Source organism: Asterias amurensis, chromosome 5 (assembly GCF_032118995.1).
Source record: "Asterias amurensis chromosome 5, ASM3211899v1".
Classification (NCBI taxonomy): domain Eukaryota; kingdom Metazoa; phylum Echinodermata; class Asteroidea; order Forcipulatida; family Asteriidae; genus Asterias; species Asterias amurensis.
In genome coordinates, this window is record NC_092652.1 from 13199374 (window position 1) to 13216641 (window position 17268).

General features: G+C 38.3%; 1 protein-coding gene across 1 annotated transcript in view; it reads left to right on the top strand.

Moving 5' to 3' along the window:
- The window catches only part of LOC139937040 (MYCBP-associated protein-like), a 123431-nt gene that overhangs the window by 73116 nt on the left and 33047 nt on the right, over window positions 1–17268 (top strand). Inside the window, exons 14-16 of the mRNA XM_071932002.1 lie at window positions 2040–2153; window positions 11306–11427; window positions 16278–16387. Of these exons, the coding sequence (XP_071788103.1) occupies window positions 2040–2153; window positions 11306–11427; window positions 16278–16387 (346 nt within the window). The remainder of the gene's footprint in view (window positions 1–2039; window positions 2154–11305; window positions 11428–16277; window positions 16388–17268) is intronic.

Consider the following 17268-nt stretch of genomic DNA (forward strand, 5'->3'; position numbering starts at 1 on the left):
TCCATTTCTGGGGCGGAAAATTTTCAAAGCTTCACAACTCAAATCTTACCTGAAAGAAGCCACTAATTTCAAAAGATTCACATTGTGTGTCAGCATACATTTTTCTGCGGTGGATTTTGGTCGTCATATATTCTTCACAAATCCGTCATTTTCATGAAATAATGCAGCTCCCAACGTTAAGAAAATTTCCATTTTAATTTGTTTTCTCTCAGTCTGCCATGTGTATGCAAGACGCATGACACGCAAATTTTGCGTTGCATTGGCGTGTTAACGCTGTGCATTCAAGATACGGTGACCAAGAACTCATGCGCCTTGCATCTTGCGTCTTGCACGCGAATGTGTATGCGTACACACGGCAGCAGACAACACTGTGAGACAACGATCAAAACAGGATATTTTTTTTTTACGTTGGGAGCTGCATTATTTCACGAAAATTACGGATTTTTAAGGAATATATGAGGACCAAAACCCACCGCAAAAATGAATGCTGCCATGGAATGTGAATCTGTTGAAATTAGTGGCTTGTTGGAGGTAAGATATGAGTTATGAAGCTTTCAAAATTTTCCCCCCAGAAACGGGCCTTTAGTTAGTGACACACTTTGATAATGACAATAGATCAGCTTCAATGGAATCAGGACTTCTGAGGTCGACCATAAAAAACAGTCTGACATTGTCTGCATAGGAAATGATAGTGCACTTTTTTATGCTGTGTGATGATGTTTCAACATGACTGGTGTACATAATGAACCGTTGTTGGCCAAATACAGAGCCATGGGGGTCCAAAGTCAGGTGCTTTGGATTCAGATAGATCATTGGTGACTGGAACACCGCTTATCACATTGATGAGGTGTGATCTAAGGCATGACACAGTGTTTTAAGAAAAAACATAGACGGGTGCCGAAGTTGTGTAGGGGGGTTAATGGAATCAACGATGTCACTTTTTACTACATCAAAAGCTGTTTCGATGCTGTGACCACTTCGATATGCAAACTTGTGTTCGGCAATGAGATCATTATGAGCAAGGTGATCTGATTATTCATGTAGCCAACCTTCTTCAGAATCTTTGACAGGAAGGGTATGCTGGAAATAGGTCTTAAGTTATTGAGATTATTTTGGTCAATGGTTTTGTTTTTTAATGAGTGGTGAATGCAAAGCGTGAAGCCCTTAAAATTTTAGGTCGTAGATGCTTTCTGGTGCAATCTAGGCAACTTCTGAGACATTTTTAACCACTTTAAACTATTCTGAAATGTTTTAAAAGTAAAACATATTTGTATGATGCAGTGAAAAATTATTTGTATATAGTTCAACCAAAATTTAGGGTCGCCCGCAAGTCTATTTTACTAGCCCGCATGTATTGCGCACAGTTTTCAAAATGAAAAAAAAAATCAGGAATTTCTTTTCTCTCGAAAATTTGCGTTCATGGACGATCTGATCCTGTAATTTCTGCCGTTAATAAGTATTTTTCATCAGCAAATATTTAGATCGGTCGCAGATAGAACTTGCAATGAAATCTTTGTGATCGACAACGTACTTGGAGAAAAAAAAAATGCAGCGAGAGCGATGTGTTTGTTTTACCGTGGTTTTACAGAGAACATCAGCTTGATCCTCAACAAGCTAGCTACATTCACAGTGTAGCTCAATGAACTTATTATACAATCGGCAATCCCTCGTCAAGTATTCAGGATTTGCAATGATGAGGTCGAGGATGTGACCATGCCGATGTGTCAATGTGCTGATGCAGCTCGACTTCATCCAAAGATGATAAGAATCGAGCAGCATCCAGCTACTGAGTCCAGCATCCTCCTTATTTTACTCAAAAAGTTAAAATCCTGATCATAAGATTTGTTCTTCATGCATTTCGACAGGTTGGTAAAAAAGTCAAGTATTTTTTTTTAATAAAATAAAAAAAGCTTTGCCAATTTGAGGAAATTCTAGTTGTCTTTAAATATAACACCAATACCAATTAGTGCAAATAATGCAATTATTGTGATTGTATTTTTCCAGAATTTCATTTGAACTTGTTTTAATCTGTTTTTCAGATGCACTATTCCAATGAAGTAGTTATTCAGTTAAACCAGCTCTATTTAGAGAAGTATGATAGTGCTGAGGACTCAATGGGAATTTGGAATCTGTCAGTTGAGTGCATGAAAAAGGTGAGAATTAATTATGTCCTGCTCTTTATTTGCTGTGACTTTTAGTCATAAAATTAGAAGTTGAGGTTTCATGTGATTTGCTCCTTTACAGCTAAAGGTCTTTATATCATTCAAGCTGGAAGTGAACAAATAAGTGATTATTCTTATAACTAGTCTTATTTGGAAAAATAAAATATAAAAAATAATTTGTTGAAGTTTTTAAAATGGAATTTGTACTGAAAAACACCCAAATGCAAAATAATATGGACTTTTCAACTTTTTTGGGGGTAATATCCCACCAGAAAAGCCAAAGTAGCATACCGTGTGTCTCAAAAAAACTTTTGAAATGGCTGCCAAATAAATAATAAAAAACTGAACAAAAATAATACTTGTTCTGACAGAAGGTCGGAACAGCAAAGGGCCCAGTTCAGTTTATTGTGGTCCGCAGAGGTGGCTTGGAAGGGAATGACTGGAGTTATAAGGACTTCTCAACCACACCAGACCTCAAGTATTCCGGTAGCTCATCCCATTCACAAGCAAAAACATTCACTGCAGAGCCATTAAGTCTTTGTGTGCAAACTCTGAGATACATGTAACAGAACCGCACAGTGTCTGTGTGTTGACCATTGACCAATATAACATGTCTAACAATTTTGCAAGTAATACAGCCATACAATCCTTTTATGACATGTGAGAATAGAAGGAACTTGCACAAGATTGGACCAATTTGAGAGATTCAGACAATTGCTGTAGTTTTTTCCATTCTTCTTTGTTTTAGTATCACTGTAGTAGCATGATGCTCAACACTTTAATTTTATAAATGAAATTATTATTATGTATTTATCACACTGCCTGGCCATATTCTAGAATTGTAAAGTGCTAATTTGGCTTCCTGAGATAAGCCCAACATCCTTTTGGCCTGAGAGGTCGTTTACATGCTGTACTAAAGATGGTCTAACTCAACTTAGACCGGTTTGGGACGCAAAAAGTTAGACTTGATTGGGTCTTAACCGGGTTTATCTTTTAATACCACGTGTGGCAGAATGACATTCGGTTCAACTCACAACGGACAACCATTTTGTGGTTCAATGCACACGCCCGGGACCCGGAGCACTTGAGTGGTATACATAAGGTTACTGTTGTCTCTAGTGCTGAAGCACTGAGAACAAAGGTTCTTGCCGCTTACCGAGTTGACAAAACTCTCTCGATCGGTGTATGCAGTTTATCAATGGCCCATGCCCATGGTTTATTAATTCTAAAACAAAATTTTATTTTCCAAGAGTGTCTCGTTGTGTGTCCTACAATAAATTGATTTGTTTTCTTCATGTGTCCGCTAAACTATGAGCGCAGCGAAGAAGCATATTTTTTATTGCTTCTCACATGCACAGCGCTGCCATCCCACAATAGTTTCCATCACCGATCCCGTGGATGTGCTTATTGGCTATACTTGTTTATTAGGAGAATGAACTGTTGTGGGTGCGAGGCTGTGTAGGGGAAATTCCTATGGCCAGCCATCACCATGTTGTTGGGAAATACTGAAAATACATGTATTTACGTAACTTGCACGTGTATGTAGTGTGTTTATGAACGGACCTTTTGACCTATTAAAATCGAGGGATAAACCGGTTCGTGTTTATAACTCTTTGCTGTCTGAATGCAAGGGGAATTATTTTTAACGACCACCCCTCGCTGCTCATAAAAGTTAAACCAATTTGGGTTTAACGTACGCTGTCTGCACATACCCTAAGAAACAGTTTGCTTGGTCATTCCAAGTCAATTTACTGCTTAAAACAACACCGAGATCTTTGGAATTAGCAATAACATCAATGAGAGAATTTTTGTATTGTACAAGGGAACATGGAGAAGAAGTGCATAAGAGAAGGTCATTAACAAACACTTTGCGCGGCAGTCCTACTAGAAATCATTGTGTAATGCTGCCAATGTACATGTAGCATTGTTTACAGTGGGGGGGGGGGGGAAGGAGGGCGTCACAATACAAATCGCCGTGCCTTTGTGAAATATCATATACTTGCCTGGGGTTTTTTCCGTTTGTCTTTTTTTTCTCTCAAAGCATCATTATAGTATAGAAGTTGAACAAAAGTGGCCCTAAGACACTACCCTGGGGTATTCCTGATGGTACTGGCAGCTAGGATGAAAAGTAGCTATGTACAGTACCCGCAGATATCGATCAGAAATGCAGGACTTCATTCACTTCAAAATGTTGCCAGTACTATTTTATTGACATGGTACATGTACATGTAACTTGCGTAGTAAGATGATGTGAAGCATTACGTCAAAGGCCTTGTCAAGGTCAAGAAACACAGCATCAATTTTAGGTGACTAGGTTTATCGAGAATGGTCAGCCAATTGTTAGTAAAATTCAAAGGCTAAGTCAAACAAGGTAGCCCTTACTGTTCAGATGGACAAAAGTAATTGACTTTGTTAAGGAGAATGGACGAGAAAGTGTAGATTCGTGGTGAATAGAATGTACGAGCCGAAAGCGAGTAAATTGTATTCACAAATCTACGTTTTAGAGTATATTCTCCAACTTAAACTATTTCCCTCATTGGTTATGTGACAGTTTCAATGAAATGGATTTCTCAATAGAAGCAACACTTATAGTTTGTCTTACTAATTTTGTTTATACGTTTTCAAACGACGGTTGGTTACATTTTATAATTATTTTACAAAATATATAGGCATACTGTAGTGCTTGCAACATTATCGAGTACAACATCAGTTGACTCGGCTAACAATGAATTGTGTAATACTAAAGTGATTTTTCTAAGCTGGAAAATTGTATTGTAAAATGAAAGGTAACATATTTTCAGCTGTTTTTTGTTGCACTTCATGCTATCTTTCAGTTTGGAAAGCCAGTAATTTTGAGGTTGACTAAAGTTGGAAATGAATCTACACTCAACTGTAGATTATAGTGTAGATTCGTAACGAAAGTGTATATGTAGATTTGTAAAACTAATCTACACTTTCAACAATTATCAAGCTTGTGTCACCAGACTTAAACACTGGGGTAATATAAGCCTTTTTCCATGGGGTGGTAAGACAAGGTGCCTTGAGACAAGGATAAATAAAACAAGTCATGAAGATTAGGTGATATTATTGCCGAACATGATTTTTACAGCCGAGCCCTAATATTTTTAGGTCCCTGGTATTTGTCATTTTTAGACAAACCCCAAATCGATAAACATGCCTGGAATAGGAACATATATTAACATGTCTTATAACATAATTATGTTAACTCGTCTTCTACCAGAACGTAAATGACGGCAAAACCTATAGTCCATTCACTCACCCGTAGAGCCACTATATCGCATTTTCCCAAACCCACAGGGTTTGATTTGCTCAGAGTTTTACGTATACACATAAAAGCGCCCTTTCTCATCCCTTACTGCCCTGTGGTCTGGTCACCATGTTATCTTCCTCTTTTCTCTTAGCACCGACGTGAGCTGGACATATTTATTTCTGCTCTGATAAGTGTTAAGTGTCTTAGTTTTAATTTCTTTATTCCTGATAAGGTAAGGATAATAAGTAGAGTGTTTTTAATGGAGATTTATTTATTTTTCTACAGTTCCCTAGAGTTTGTTCTTTGTTTTTTTGAGGTTTTGTTGTTGTTGAGAAACTGGAATAACGTGTTGCCCTCTCTAACGGGGGCCGAATCGGTGGTACTGCCAACACTGACTATGACCCATGGAACATGTCGGGGGGGGGGGGGGGGCACGATAGCCCACAACCCGTAACTTCAGGCGGCCTTTTGGGTGTTAGGGCACAGGAATTATCCCTGTCCAGACCCGCCGGTGTGACCGATTCACCCCCACCTGGGGGAAGAAGAAACAAATGAAACTGCCATCTTTTTGTCCTTCCTCTGGTGACTCACCCATGTGTGTGGAAAATCCAACTCGGCTCGAGGCTACCATCACCCCAGTCGTTTTCATGGAAGCATTTTGGTCGATCACAGCATCGCTGGCGGCAATGTCTGGGTCTGGATCAATTGCTCCACCAGGAGTCTGTGACAATCGCCAGCGCATGGGCTCGCTTGGGTGGCGAGGCAGGCGTGACTGCACACGGTGGTTCACGGGCGGCGCATGCTTGGTAACTCGCGCCGATCCATTGAAAAAGGGGGATTCCTCTGGTAATCCTTTGGGTCTGAGGACACTGTGGATATGCACAGGCTTTCTAATTTTGAAACCAAGCTGAGACTTGTCCAGCGGGACATGATTAGGGTGCTCAACCTTCGGACTGAGTTTGATATTGATGCGAATGATGCAGCCCCTGCCCGCTAGTCCTTCAAGAGGCAAACAGCTCCAGTTGAGCCAAGGCCAGCAACCTTTCCGCCCATGCCTCTCGACTCAGTTTGTGCCGATAACATGGCAGTTTTTGCCAAGGCCACCAAGTGGAAACCAGTGAAATTCCTTAGGTAGACTTTGAAAAAAATTCTCAGTCCCATTGATCTGAGAGGGGTGCATGGGTGGCCCGCACACGATAGCTCTCGCACCCACCACCTGTAGCGGTGCCAATCGATGCGATAAAGTGGCTCTACGGGTAAGTGAGTGAAATAGACTTCCCCCCCCCCCACAAGAGTGTGGTTAGAGTCTATGAACGAATACTTACCCGTAGAGTATTCCACCCACCTCCCCACTGCTCGAGCTTCTGGAGTAATTTAGTTGCGAGAAAAGAGGAAGATAACATGACAGCCAGACCAGGCAGTATGGGACGAGAGAGGGCGCTATTATGTGTATGTGTAAAACTCTTAGCAGATCAAACCTGTCGGTTAGGGAAAATGCGATATAGTGGTTCTACGGTAAGTATTCGTTCACAGACTCCAACCACATTATTGCGCGGGGGGGGGGGGGGGGGGGCGGGGGGGCGGGGGGGGGGGAGTACGTTGCCAATGGTGCGCAAGGTGATTTGACTTTGAATTGAGCATGACTTACATGACATGAATATTTTTTAAACAAAAAGAGTTAAAGAGAGCTGTTCGTATTATTACAAAACACTGTTACTTGGCTCATTCAAACCCTTTGTTAACTTATACATGTTATACATGTTCAAATTTTGGACGTCTGATCGCACGGGTCACACGCGGCGTTCAGCGCTCCCGAGTTTTTAGCAATTTTAAACTGTTTCTGCTGTCATGTCTTCTGTACCATTTGTTTTCGCCAGTCTGTGAGTGTTTGTGAACGTTGCTGTCTTCAGTTTTTTAATCATTCTTCGAGGAATTGCGAAGGAAATCGACTTTAGAATGATTCCAGGTATGAATGAGAATAACATGTTTCACGCTATGCACAACGTGGTGTTAGCACTGAGTATAATCAATAGCCTCGCTGCTACCCTGCTTTTTGACTCGTACAATCAACGTATCAAAGCTGTGACTCGGGACCAACCAAAGATGGCTGCAACCACACCCTTAGTCTGCCACCGAATGAACCACTGTATCACCGGCGAAAATATTCACGTTCAGATATCTTAAGCCTGAGACCAAGCCCGGACGATGAGTTAAGTAAACTACCAAGCAACGTGTGGAACACTTTGAAGTCTTTGAACCTCTGCAAGAGCAAGAAAAAACGGACTAAACGTGGTAAGTTGGTGGAGTGATGCACCAATATGCCTTCACACAAAGAATAGACGTTATTATTTCACCATGTATAACACAACGGCCTTGGGTTATACCGTCCTGCCTTCTACAACAGAACCTCAACAATCTCATTTCTGTTAAAACTGTAAACCAGAAGTCAATCATTTGCCCTTTTAAACGCCAGATCACTTGTTAAGAGGACTGATGAATTGTCAACGATCCTGAATATTAATAAAATAGACATTGCATCAGTCTCCGAAACCTGGTTTCCAGCAAACATTGACACTGGCCATTTTGACATCCCTGGCTTTAACTTGTATAGCAGACCAAGGAAACACAAGAGAGGAGGGGGTTTTGCCCTCTATGTACGGGAGAGTATACAAACAATAAATCTGCAGATTATTAATGTACCGGATGAACCTGAAGTCCAATGGATTTGGGCGCGACCCCCACGTCTACCAAGAACAGTTTCTGGGCTTTTAGTTGCCGTACTCTATCACTCACCATCATCACCATACGAAGACTTACTTATTTACTTATTGAACACCTTGTTACAACACTGGACACGCTTCAAATAAAATACCCATCGTCTGGTATAGCCATCCTTGGTGACTTTAACAAACTCGACACTGATACCATCAGTCGGTTAACTGGCTTGGTCCAGGTTGTTAATGCTCCTACAAGAGGACAAGCCATTCTCGACAAGATCCTAACTAATTTAATGAGTCACTACAATGTTCCCCAGATAACTTCACCCATCGGTTTGAGTGACCATAGCACAGTCCTGTGGCTTCCTTTGAACTACTGTCACAAGTCTAATGCCATCCAACGCCGGACTGTTTCGACCTCTCAGAGATTCGGATAAACGTCAGTTTGGACAGTGGATCACAAGTTTCGACTGGAATGATGTTATTGCAGCCCCAACAACGAGTACTAAAGTAGAAGAATTTTACCAATCTCTGCACAATGCCTTGGATAAGTACTTTCTTACTCGTACTATCACTATTCATAACAGTGATAAGCCGTGGATGACTCCTGAGATTAAAACTCTTTTTGTTAAACGACAAAGGGCTTTTAACTGTGGTAAATTAAATCTTTGGAAATTACTTCGTAATAAGATCATTAGACTTATCAAGTTAGCCAGGTCTGCATTTTTCAGCTCTAGTGTTTCAAAGCTTAGAATTAGTAATGGCACAAACAACTTAAGAAAATGACAGGTGTTAAGTGTAAGCAAGGTGTTACTCTACCTGGTAGAGATTGCTAACAAAATAAACAAACAATTTACCTCCATTGCTGTTGATATTCCTACTCTAGATCTCGATAATTTACCTGCTTACTTACCGTCTGCATCATCAGTCCCCGCTGTAACACCTCAAATGGTTTTTAACAAGCTGAAAAAGGTCAAGTTAGGTAAATCTGGAGGGCCAGACTGCCTTCCACCACGCATAATTAAAGAGTTTGCCTATGAGTTATGTTTTCCTTTGGCCAATATTTTTAATTGTTCTCTTTGTGAAGGTGTAGTTCCTGAAATTTGGAAAAAGGCTTTTTTTGTACCGGTCCCTAAGACTAATCATCCAACCATTGATACTCTGCGCCCCATCTCACTCACTTGTATTTTCTCTAAGGTGTTCGAAGAGTTTGTTGTGGAATGGATCCTTAGTGACATACAGTCTTTCATTGACAAATTTCAATTTGGTTCTTTGAAAGGATCCTCTACATCCCACTGTTTGGTCAAACTCCTGGACGATATACATTGTGTTCTTGATAAACCAAATAATTCTGCTGTGTTGATAGCCACTGATTTTAGTAAGGCATTTGATAGAGTTGACCACAACTTAGTTATTAATAAATTTATTAAGCTTGGGGTCAGAACTTCCGTAATTCCTTGGCTATGTGGATTTTTATCAGATCGTCTTCAGGCTGTTAGATATAAGGGTGATATTTCTGATTGGGAGAGATTGCATGCTGGAGTTCCCCAAAGAACAAAAATTTGGCCCATTGCCTTTTTAGTAATGATCAATGATTTTGTTCCTGATCTTCCAGCAGTCAAACATTACAAATATGTCGATGACCTGACTTTAAGTCAGACCCTCTCTAATCCTAACGAGAGCTCCAACATGCAAAATGTGCTTAATGACCTAAATCAATGGACTGATCTGAATAAAATGAAACTTAATCCCGCCAAATGCCAGTACATGAATATCAGCTTTCAACGTAACCAACCTGATCCACCCACCTTTGACATTTTAGATTCTCAAAATAATCGAACTGATTGTTTGAAATTGTTGGGTATTTATATACAGAGTAATTTGAAGTGGGATTCCCAAGTGAACAACATGTGTGGTAATTTTAACCGTAGACTGTTCTTTTTACGCCAGCTTAAACGTTGTTTTATTGCTGTCAAGGATCTGTTAACTGTATATGTTATGTATGTCCGACCCACTATCGAATACGCCTGTCCTGTCTGGTACTCTGGACTTACTAAAACACAACTCATAACCCTTGAAAGGTTACAAAAAAGGGCTTTTCGTATCATTCTGGCTGGTCAGCCAAATACACCAACATCATATGTGGAAGTATGCCAATTGTTCAGTTTGCCTACAATCACTGATAGATTGAGTCATTTATTTGTCAATTTTGGTAAGACCTTGTTTGAATCTGAAAATTACAGGCACTGGCTCCCACCAAACAAAAACAACAACTTGCGGAATGCCAACAAAATGTGCCCCCCAAAATGTAGAACTGGTCGTTACAAAAATAGTTGCATTCCATCCCTTGTCCAAGCACTCAACAATTGATTTTTGTTCACTCAGCTGGCTTGCCTTTTGTCCCCAACCCTTCGCCTTGTTCCTTTAAGGTGACTTGCTGTGCAATTTTTTGTTTTATCTAATTTGTTACTAATGTATAAAAACAGATTGTAATTCTTAATGTTTTTTTGTAATTTTTAAACATTTCAATTTTTTATGAATCTCTGTATTTTAAACTCAATTCAGCTTGTAGCTGCAATGTTTGAATGTGTTTTAATAAGCCAATAATAATAATTATAGTGCTGAAAAATGTACTTATAGTTATTTCAAGCCATCTTTGTTTGGTCTCAACTGTTGGTCTTAAATTTTGATCTGTGTGTGTAAAAAAAGATGTGGATTATTGTGTAATATTGTCCCTGGGGTTGTGTTCAAAAGGGAAAAGTAAAAAAAAAATTCTTTTCTGCTTCACCATGCTGGCTCCATTTTAACTAATCCAGATTATTGTTCAATTAATCATCAGTATCAGTGTCAGTATGAAATAAATGTTGTTACTAAATATTGACGCAAGGCTACATGGACGAATGCAGTTTTAGAGGGGGTGCTCTTCATACCGGTTACAAAACATTTTGTTTTGTTATACCTCTGTAACAAACTGTGAAGTTTGATTGGTCGAGAACCAATCACGTGCCATGCAACAAATACGCATGTACCATGGCTGAGTGATGTTCACCGGTGTACATTACCTTGAAAGTACACAGTGGCAACAATTGTATAATGATAACTGCTATTTTGGTTTTTTTTGTGCTTATTTTTCATGTTTACATTTTATCCCACAGGAGTTTTTGACCATTGAGGATGAGACCAAAAGGGAAGCTCTTTTAAAGAAAATGAATGATGCTGTAACTTGTCTCTATTTCCCCCCACTTAGTCCAATTCAGCAGGAAATGTACAGAGTTGGGTAAGTAGGGTAGGGTTGTTCAAGTGTTTGTCTTTTCTTCTTCTTCCTCTTAGCTCTTCTCTGTACAGCATGACTTTGAACTGAAACTGAACTGACACTTTACTAAAAAAAATCCTTTAATGACTAAGGGAATCAATGTGTGGTGAAGAGGTTTTCAACGAGTGGTTTAATCCCAACGAGGCCTGGTTCTTGATAATTTTACCGAGACAAAGTCGAGGTAAATTATCAAGAACCAGGCCTCAGCGGGTTTAAACCACTAGTTGAAAACCGATTCAACACACTTTGATTCCCATTCATAAATACCTTTAAAATAAACGCAAAAATTATAATTGTTCATTGATTTCTTTCAACACAACACCCCTCCAGCTATGAAGTGGTAAAGCCCTCCGCCGCCCTCGGGTAAACAACTCCTCATAAGGGAATGCGGTGCGTGTCGCGCGTATCACGTGATGTGGCACAACTGTTTCAGCCGTTGCTCTCGACCAATAGGAATGAAGAAACTGTCTTATAAGAACAGGTGCAAGCTCGCGTGTCACGCCCATGTTTCAACACTTTTTACTGGTTATAAACAAAGGGTTACACACACCCACATGACGCGCTCTCCACCAATAGGAAAAGCGAAACTGTCTAAAGTATTTATGAATGCCCCTTTAAGAATTCCTATTAGAAGTACAAACAAATATCTTAGCAATGAGATAGATAGATAGATAGATAGATAAAATGGTTTATTAAAAAACTGTCCTCGCAGCACAAAGGCTGAATGACAACAGTTTTACATAAATTTAAATTTTGAAATTAAATAGTAAAAAAAATAAAAAAATAAAAGAAATAGTTAAGCCACTCACCTAAATTTACACTTTGAAAATTGCACATTGAAATTTAATTACTTTTACTCAAAAATGGTGTGACAATACAACAAAACAACAGACAAGAATTGAAAATGTTATAATCAAGAAAAACAAGCAAAAAAAATAATTAAAATGTGAACATCAATAGATAAAAGCAGGCCATTGATTGTAGTTGTATTTACAACATTAAAAAGTGATCATAATGGCTAGATGTGGTAAAATATAGAAAAATATTATTATTGCTTTAAAATTGGGTTTTGTTCCATAAACTGGTCATATACATAATCGGACTATTTTGGTACCGTTTGGTTTTGCAAACTGGTAGTGAGATTTCATCTGAGTTTCTCAAGTTCCTGTGGTGAATATTTTTCCTAAGTGGTGGGACCCAGTTGCAGAATTGCTCAGAAGAAAGCAAGGGTTTGAAAAAGCTCAGGCACAGCTGCTTCCTATAGCAATGGGGGCCAAAGCCAAAAGTGGTCATCCTGAGCTCTAAATTTTCAAGTCTTTCTTTTGGGTGAAATAAGTATGTAGCTATGTAGAGTAATATCTAAAGTTTCAGGATTAAAAAAAGAAAATGAGATATAGTCTCCTATAATGCTAATTATGAAGTGATTTAAACGAGAAACGAGCGCTTAGAGTGCGACAGGACGGAATGATTAATTAAAACTATAATAACTTAATAATAATAATAATAATAAACTACATTTGTATAGCGCATAATATGAATAAACATCTCTACATGTATGCGCTTTACAAAACAACAAACTACAATTACAACAGAAATATAAACATAATTAACAGAAAAAATACACATACTTATACAAAATATGGAATTGAATCATTACCCCTATGTAAGGGGGGGGGAAACAAGACAAAATTAGTTCTTAAATAGTTGGGTTTTTAGAAGTTTCTTGAAAGTGTCCAGGGTTGGTGCAGTACGGATGTTGGATGGGAGTTGATTCCACAGGGTTGGTGCTGAAATACTGAAGGCGTGTTGACCATAGTGTTGTGTGTGTGCTCTTGGGACTTGGAGAAGTTTCTGGGACTGGGATCGTAGGGAGCGGGATGGGGCGTATGTGTGGAGGAGTGCAGAGATATACTGTGGTGCCATGCCGTGGAGTGCTTTGAAGGTTAGGAGTAGTACTTTGAATTGTGTCCGCTTGTTTATGGGAAGCCAGTGTAGACTGGATAGTATGGATGTGGTGGAGGTCCGGGAAGTAGCTCGTTCAGTTATTCTTGCTGCGATGTTCTGGATGCGTTGCAACTTATTGATGTCGTTTGCCGGGAGGTTCGCAAGAAGGGCGTTGCAGGTGTCTAATCTAGAAGTGACGAACGCATTCATGAGAGTGAGTGTGGATTTTCGGTCAAGGCAGTTCCGGATGTGACCGATTTTCCGTATTGATGACGTGGCAGAGCGACATACATTTGCTATGTGGGATTTCATGCTAGGGTGTTCATCGAAGATTACCCCAAGGTTTCTGGCTTCGGTCTTGGCAGCGATTATAGACTCACCAACAGTAATGGAGGCACGTGTTGACGGCGTGGTAAGGAATTTGGAAGACAGGTGCAGGACTTCAATTACATGTAACAGATTTATCAGTTTTGTTATTTTTGTATATAGACTAGATGTATCTAAACCAAATACTTAAAATAATTTTTTTAATTTACGCGAAAATGCAAATCTAAAGGTATCGTCCTGTCGCATTTTTTAATCTATTAATTAATATTCAAATGCTGAATGTTGTATTTATTTGTCTGAATTCTTCTAAACTATCAATGACAAGTGTGTTTGACACTTAAAGCATAACTTAATGAGGCAATTGTAGTGTTCATAACAGGACAAAAACAAGTGCGACAGGATGGAAATAGGTGCGACAGGACGGAAAACAAGTGCGACAGGACAGAATTATTTAGTCAGTTTCCCATTGTATGTTTTGTTTTTATATGGTTATTTATACACTGGCTTAAAATGGATTCAAAACATATAATTAGCTGTTTCGTAGCGCAGCGCAGCGAAACAGCTCTTGTTTTTGTTAAAGTTTTTTTTTTTTTTATTTGTCATCTTCAGAAAAATTTCATATAAGTGCTGATTTGCAAGGTTCCCAAAGAGCAATTGCAATGAAACTTTCAGGGATGAAAGGTATTGGGGCAATGATCATTGCAAAACAAGGATGTCATTATGACATCATCACAAGTCACGTGACGACATCTTAAAGGTGTTGTGTTTGAAATGTTTGAAAATTTATAACAAATCAGCCACAAGAGACCGTAGGTTTCTGTTTGCGGGATTGGGTAGGGATAAATTAGGTCTTCATTTTGTTTCGTGTGCGTGACCTCACATGACCTCTACTTCCGTTCGAAACCGGAAGTGGCCCTCTAATTCAAAATTGGCAAAAGATATGAAGTTGCTTTCAACGATGTTAGTGCCTGGCAAGGGTAGGCAATTAAAAATGCAACAGCGCCCTCTAGCGGCAGGTTGAAAACTCGTCAAAATGAACTTTTTGAAGATGTGTGTGGTGAAGTTTTTTGTAATCACTTCAAATTTTACACACACGTTAACTGTCAGGCAGCCATCATATGTGTGAAGTTTCAGATCAATGACGTTATTGGGGGTCACGTGACGCGGCCTTAAAGGTGCACTTTTTGAACTAATATAACTCCCGAAGTAATTATGCGGTTATGTTGAAACTTGGTAGGTTGTTGGATATTGACAAGTTCTTGTGAATTGTGAAACGACGTCATGATGACGTCATCACATAATTTTTTATGATTTTTTAAATTTTTGCACCTTTAAGTCATAAATTGCTATCTGAACTTGGTATAATCCAAATTATTTTTTTAAATGGGCTGGACTGTCATAACTGCTTTGATGCAAAGAGAATTTCAAATTGAGAGGGACAATTTGTAAATGTTATTAACGAAACAGCTCTGCATTTGTGCACAAATGCAATCATGTCTAGTTAGACCCATTTTTATAATGGTTATACATTGTAGTTGATTAAAACCATGTGAACGAAATTCCGTCCTGTCACATTTCCGTCCTGTCGCATGTATATCATAATTAATCCTCCAGTAATTGAAAGAAAGAAACATGCAAAAGTTATTCTTTTTCTGTAGGTTAGAGTATATGAGGGTATACTTGATTATAAAATAAAACAAAGTATTTAGTTGCATTAAATTTGATAAAATTTTTAAAGATAATTGAATGTTTCAAACACATTTTTCTATCGATCCGTCCTGTCGCGCGAATAAATTTGTGTTACTATGACAAACTAAATACTATTCAATTTTTTTTGGGAGCTTGCTTGGGTCAGTTGGTTCCTTGTTTACACACCATTAATTAATTTGTGTTTTAATGGTTCTATTATTAAGTGCACTGAAAATACTGCATCAAATTCCGTCCTGTCACACAAAGGATACTTTTGGCTTTGGCCCATGGGCTATAGCCACTCCTTGCTGTAATCAACCGTGTATTTGGCTTGTAGTTTGCTTGTTTTGGTTGCCATGACCTCCCTCATGTTGACTTTTTGTAGGCCCTATTATGTTTTTAATGTGTTTTGCTTTTCAAATTTTATTGTAAAAACTGCGCTATGTTCAAAGTCAAGGTAAATTATCAAGAACCAGGCCCCGGCGAGTTTAAACCACTAACTGAAAACCGATTCAACACACTTTGACTCCCACTCATAAATGCCTTTTCGGTCAAAAAGTTAAATAAATGCAAAAATTATAAGTGTTCAATGATATTGTAACATTAGAACGGTTAGATTATCGTTTATGTTTTATTGTCCATTGCTTAATGTTTATTGCTTTTTAATATTGTATTGTAATTGACGCAATTTAGCCATTTGTGGCAAGTTCAATTTTAATAAACCATCAATAATAATAAGTATATTATCAATTGCAAAATGTTACTTGCACACACAAATCTGCCATACTATATTTCAAAAGTGTTCAGGAGTATGTTGTTTCAAGGGAAAATGTTTGTAATACTTGATGTTACAGGTACCAACTGCTTGTTGATACAGTTGACAACATTGTCACCCAGTCAACTATTATACGAGAGAATCTTGGAATGCAACCAAAAGAAGTAGAAACACCTGATACAGACCAAAGTGAGTATGAAAGTCAACGTACATGTACATGTAGGTTGTATTGTATTAGCCACGAGTTAAGGTACCTTTCTTGAAGGCTGATATCAACCAGTATTATTGTATTTCAGACATGGCCCAACCCTAAAACGAAGATCAAAATAAAAGATAACACCCAAAAGTTCAAGATAGAAGACAAATAGATTTCTGACTTCCATAATGATTTATTTCAGTTATGACAAAAAGGTAAGCTTATACATGTACATGTACATGTATAGTCAAGTTAATTTTGCTGTATATTTTACATTTTTTCTCACAATGTGCAACGTGGATACATTACCTGAATAATGTTTCCCCTCTGACAGTGTCTGAAGTTCTCGGGTTTTCTTCATCGAGTAGTAGAACAATAAAAACCATGAACCTACATTATACTCCAGAACTAGAGTAAATCAAAGTCCTTTAACAAGTATTTAAAAGAAAGAAAAATGTAAGATAACAGAATAGAGAAATACATTAACTGAAAAACCCCAATTTATTTTGGGGTTGACAAAATAGGAAGACTTCCAAAGTAGTGCTAGATAGCTCAGTTACACCAAACAAATGAAAGGAGAACAAATTGATTCAAACTGAGAATTGTTTACAAGTGTACTCTGAATTTCTTCTTTTGTAAAAAATTTTTTTTTTTTTTTAGGGATGTGATTGCTCTTTTTTAACCAGGTTTTTTTTAGCTCCCCCCCCCCAAAAAAAAATGTATATACACGTCTTGTTTTTAAGTTTTAAAATAACTTCCAATTACCCGCAATTTCATTCCTGCCTGAGAATTTATATTGTGTAAATATTCTGTAAATAAAAAGTAAATTAGCAGTCTTTTTATATTGTGTAAATATTCTGTAAATACAAAGTTA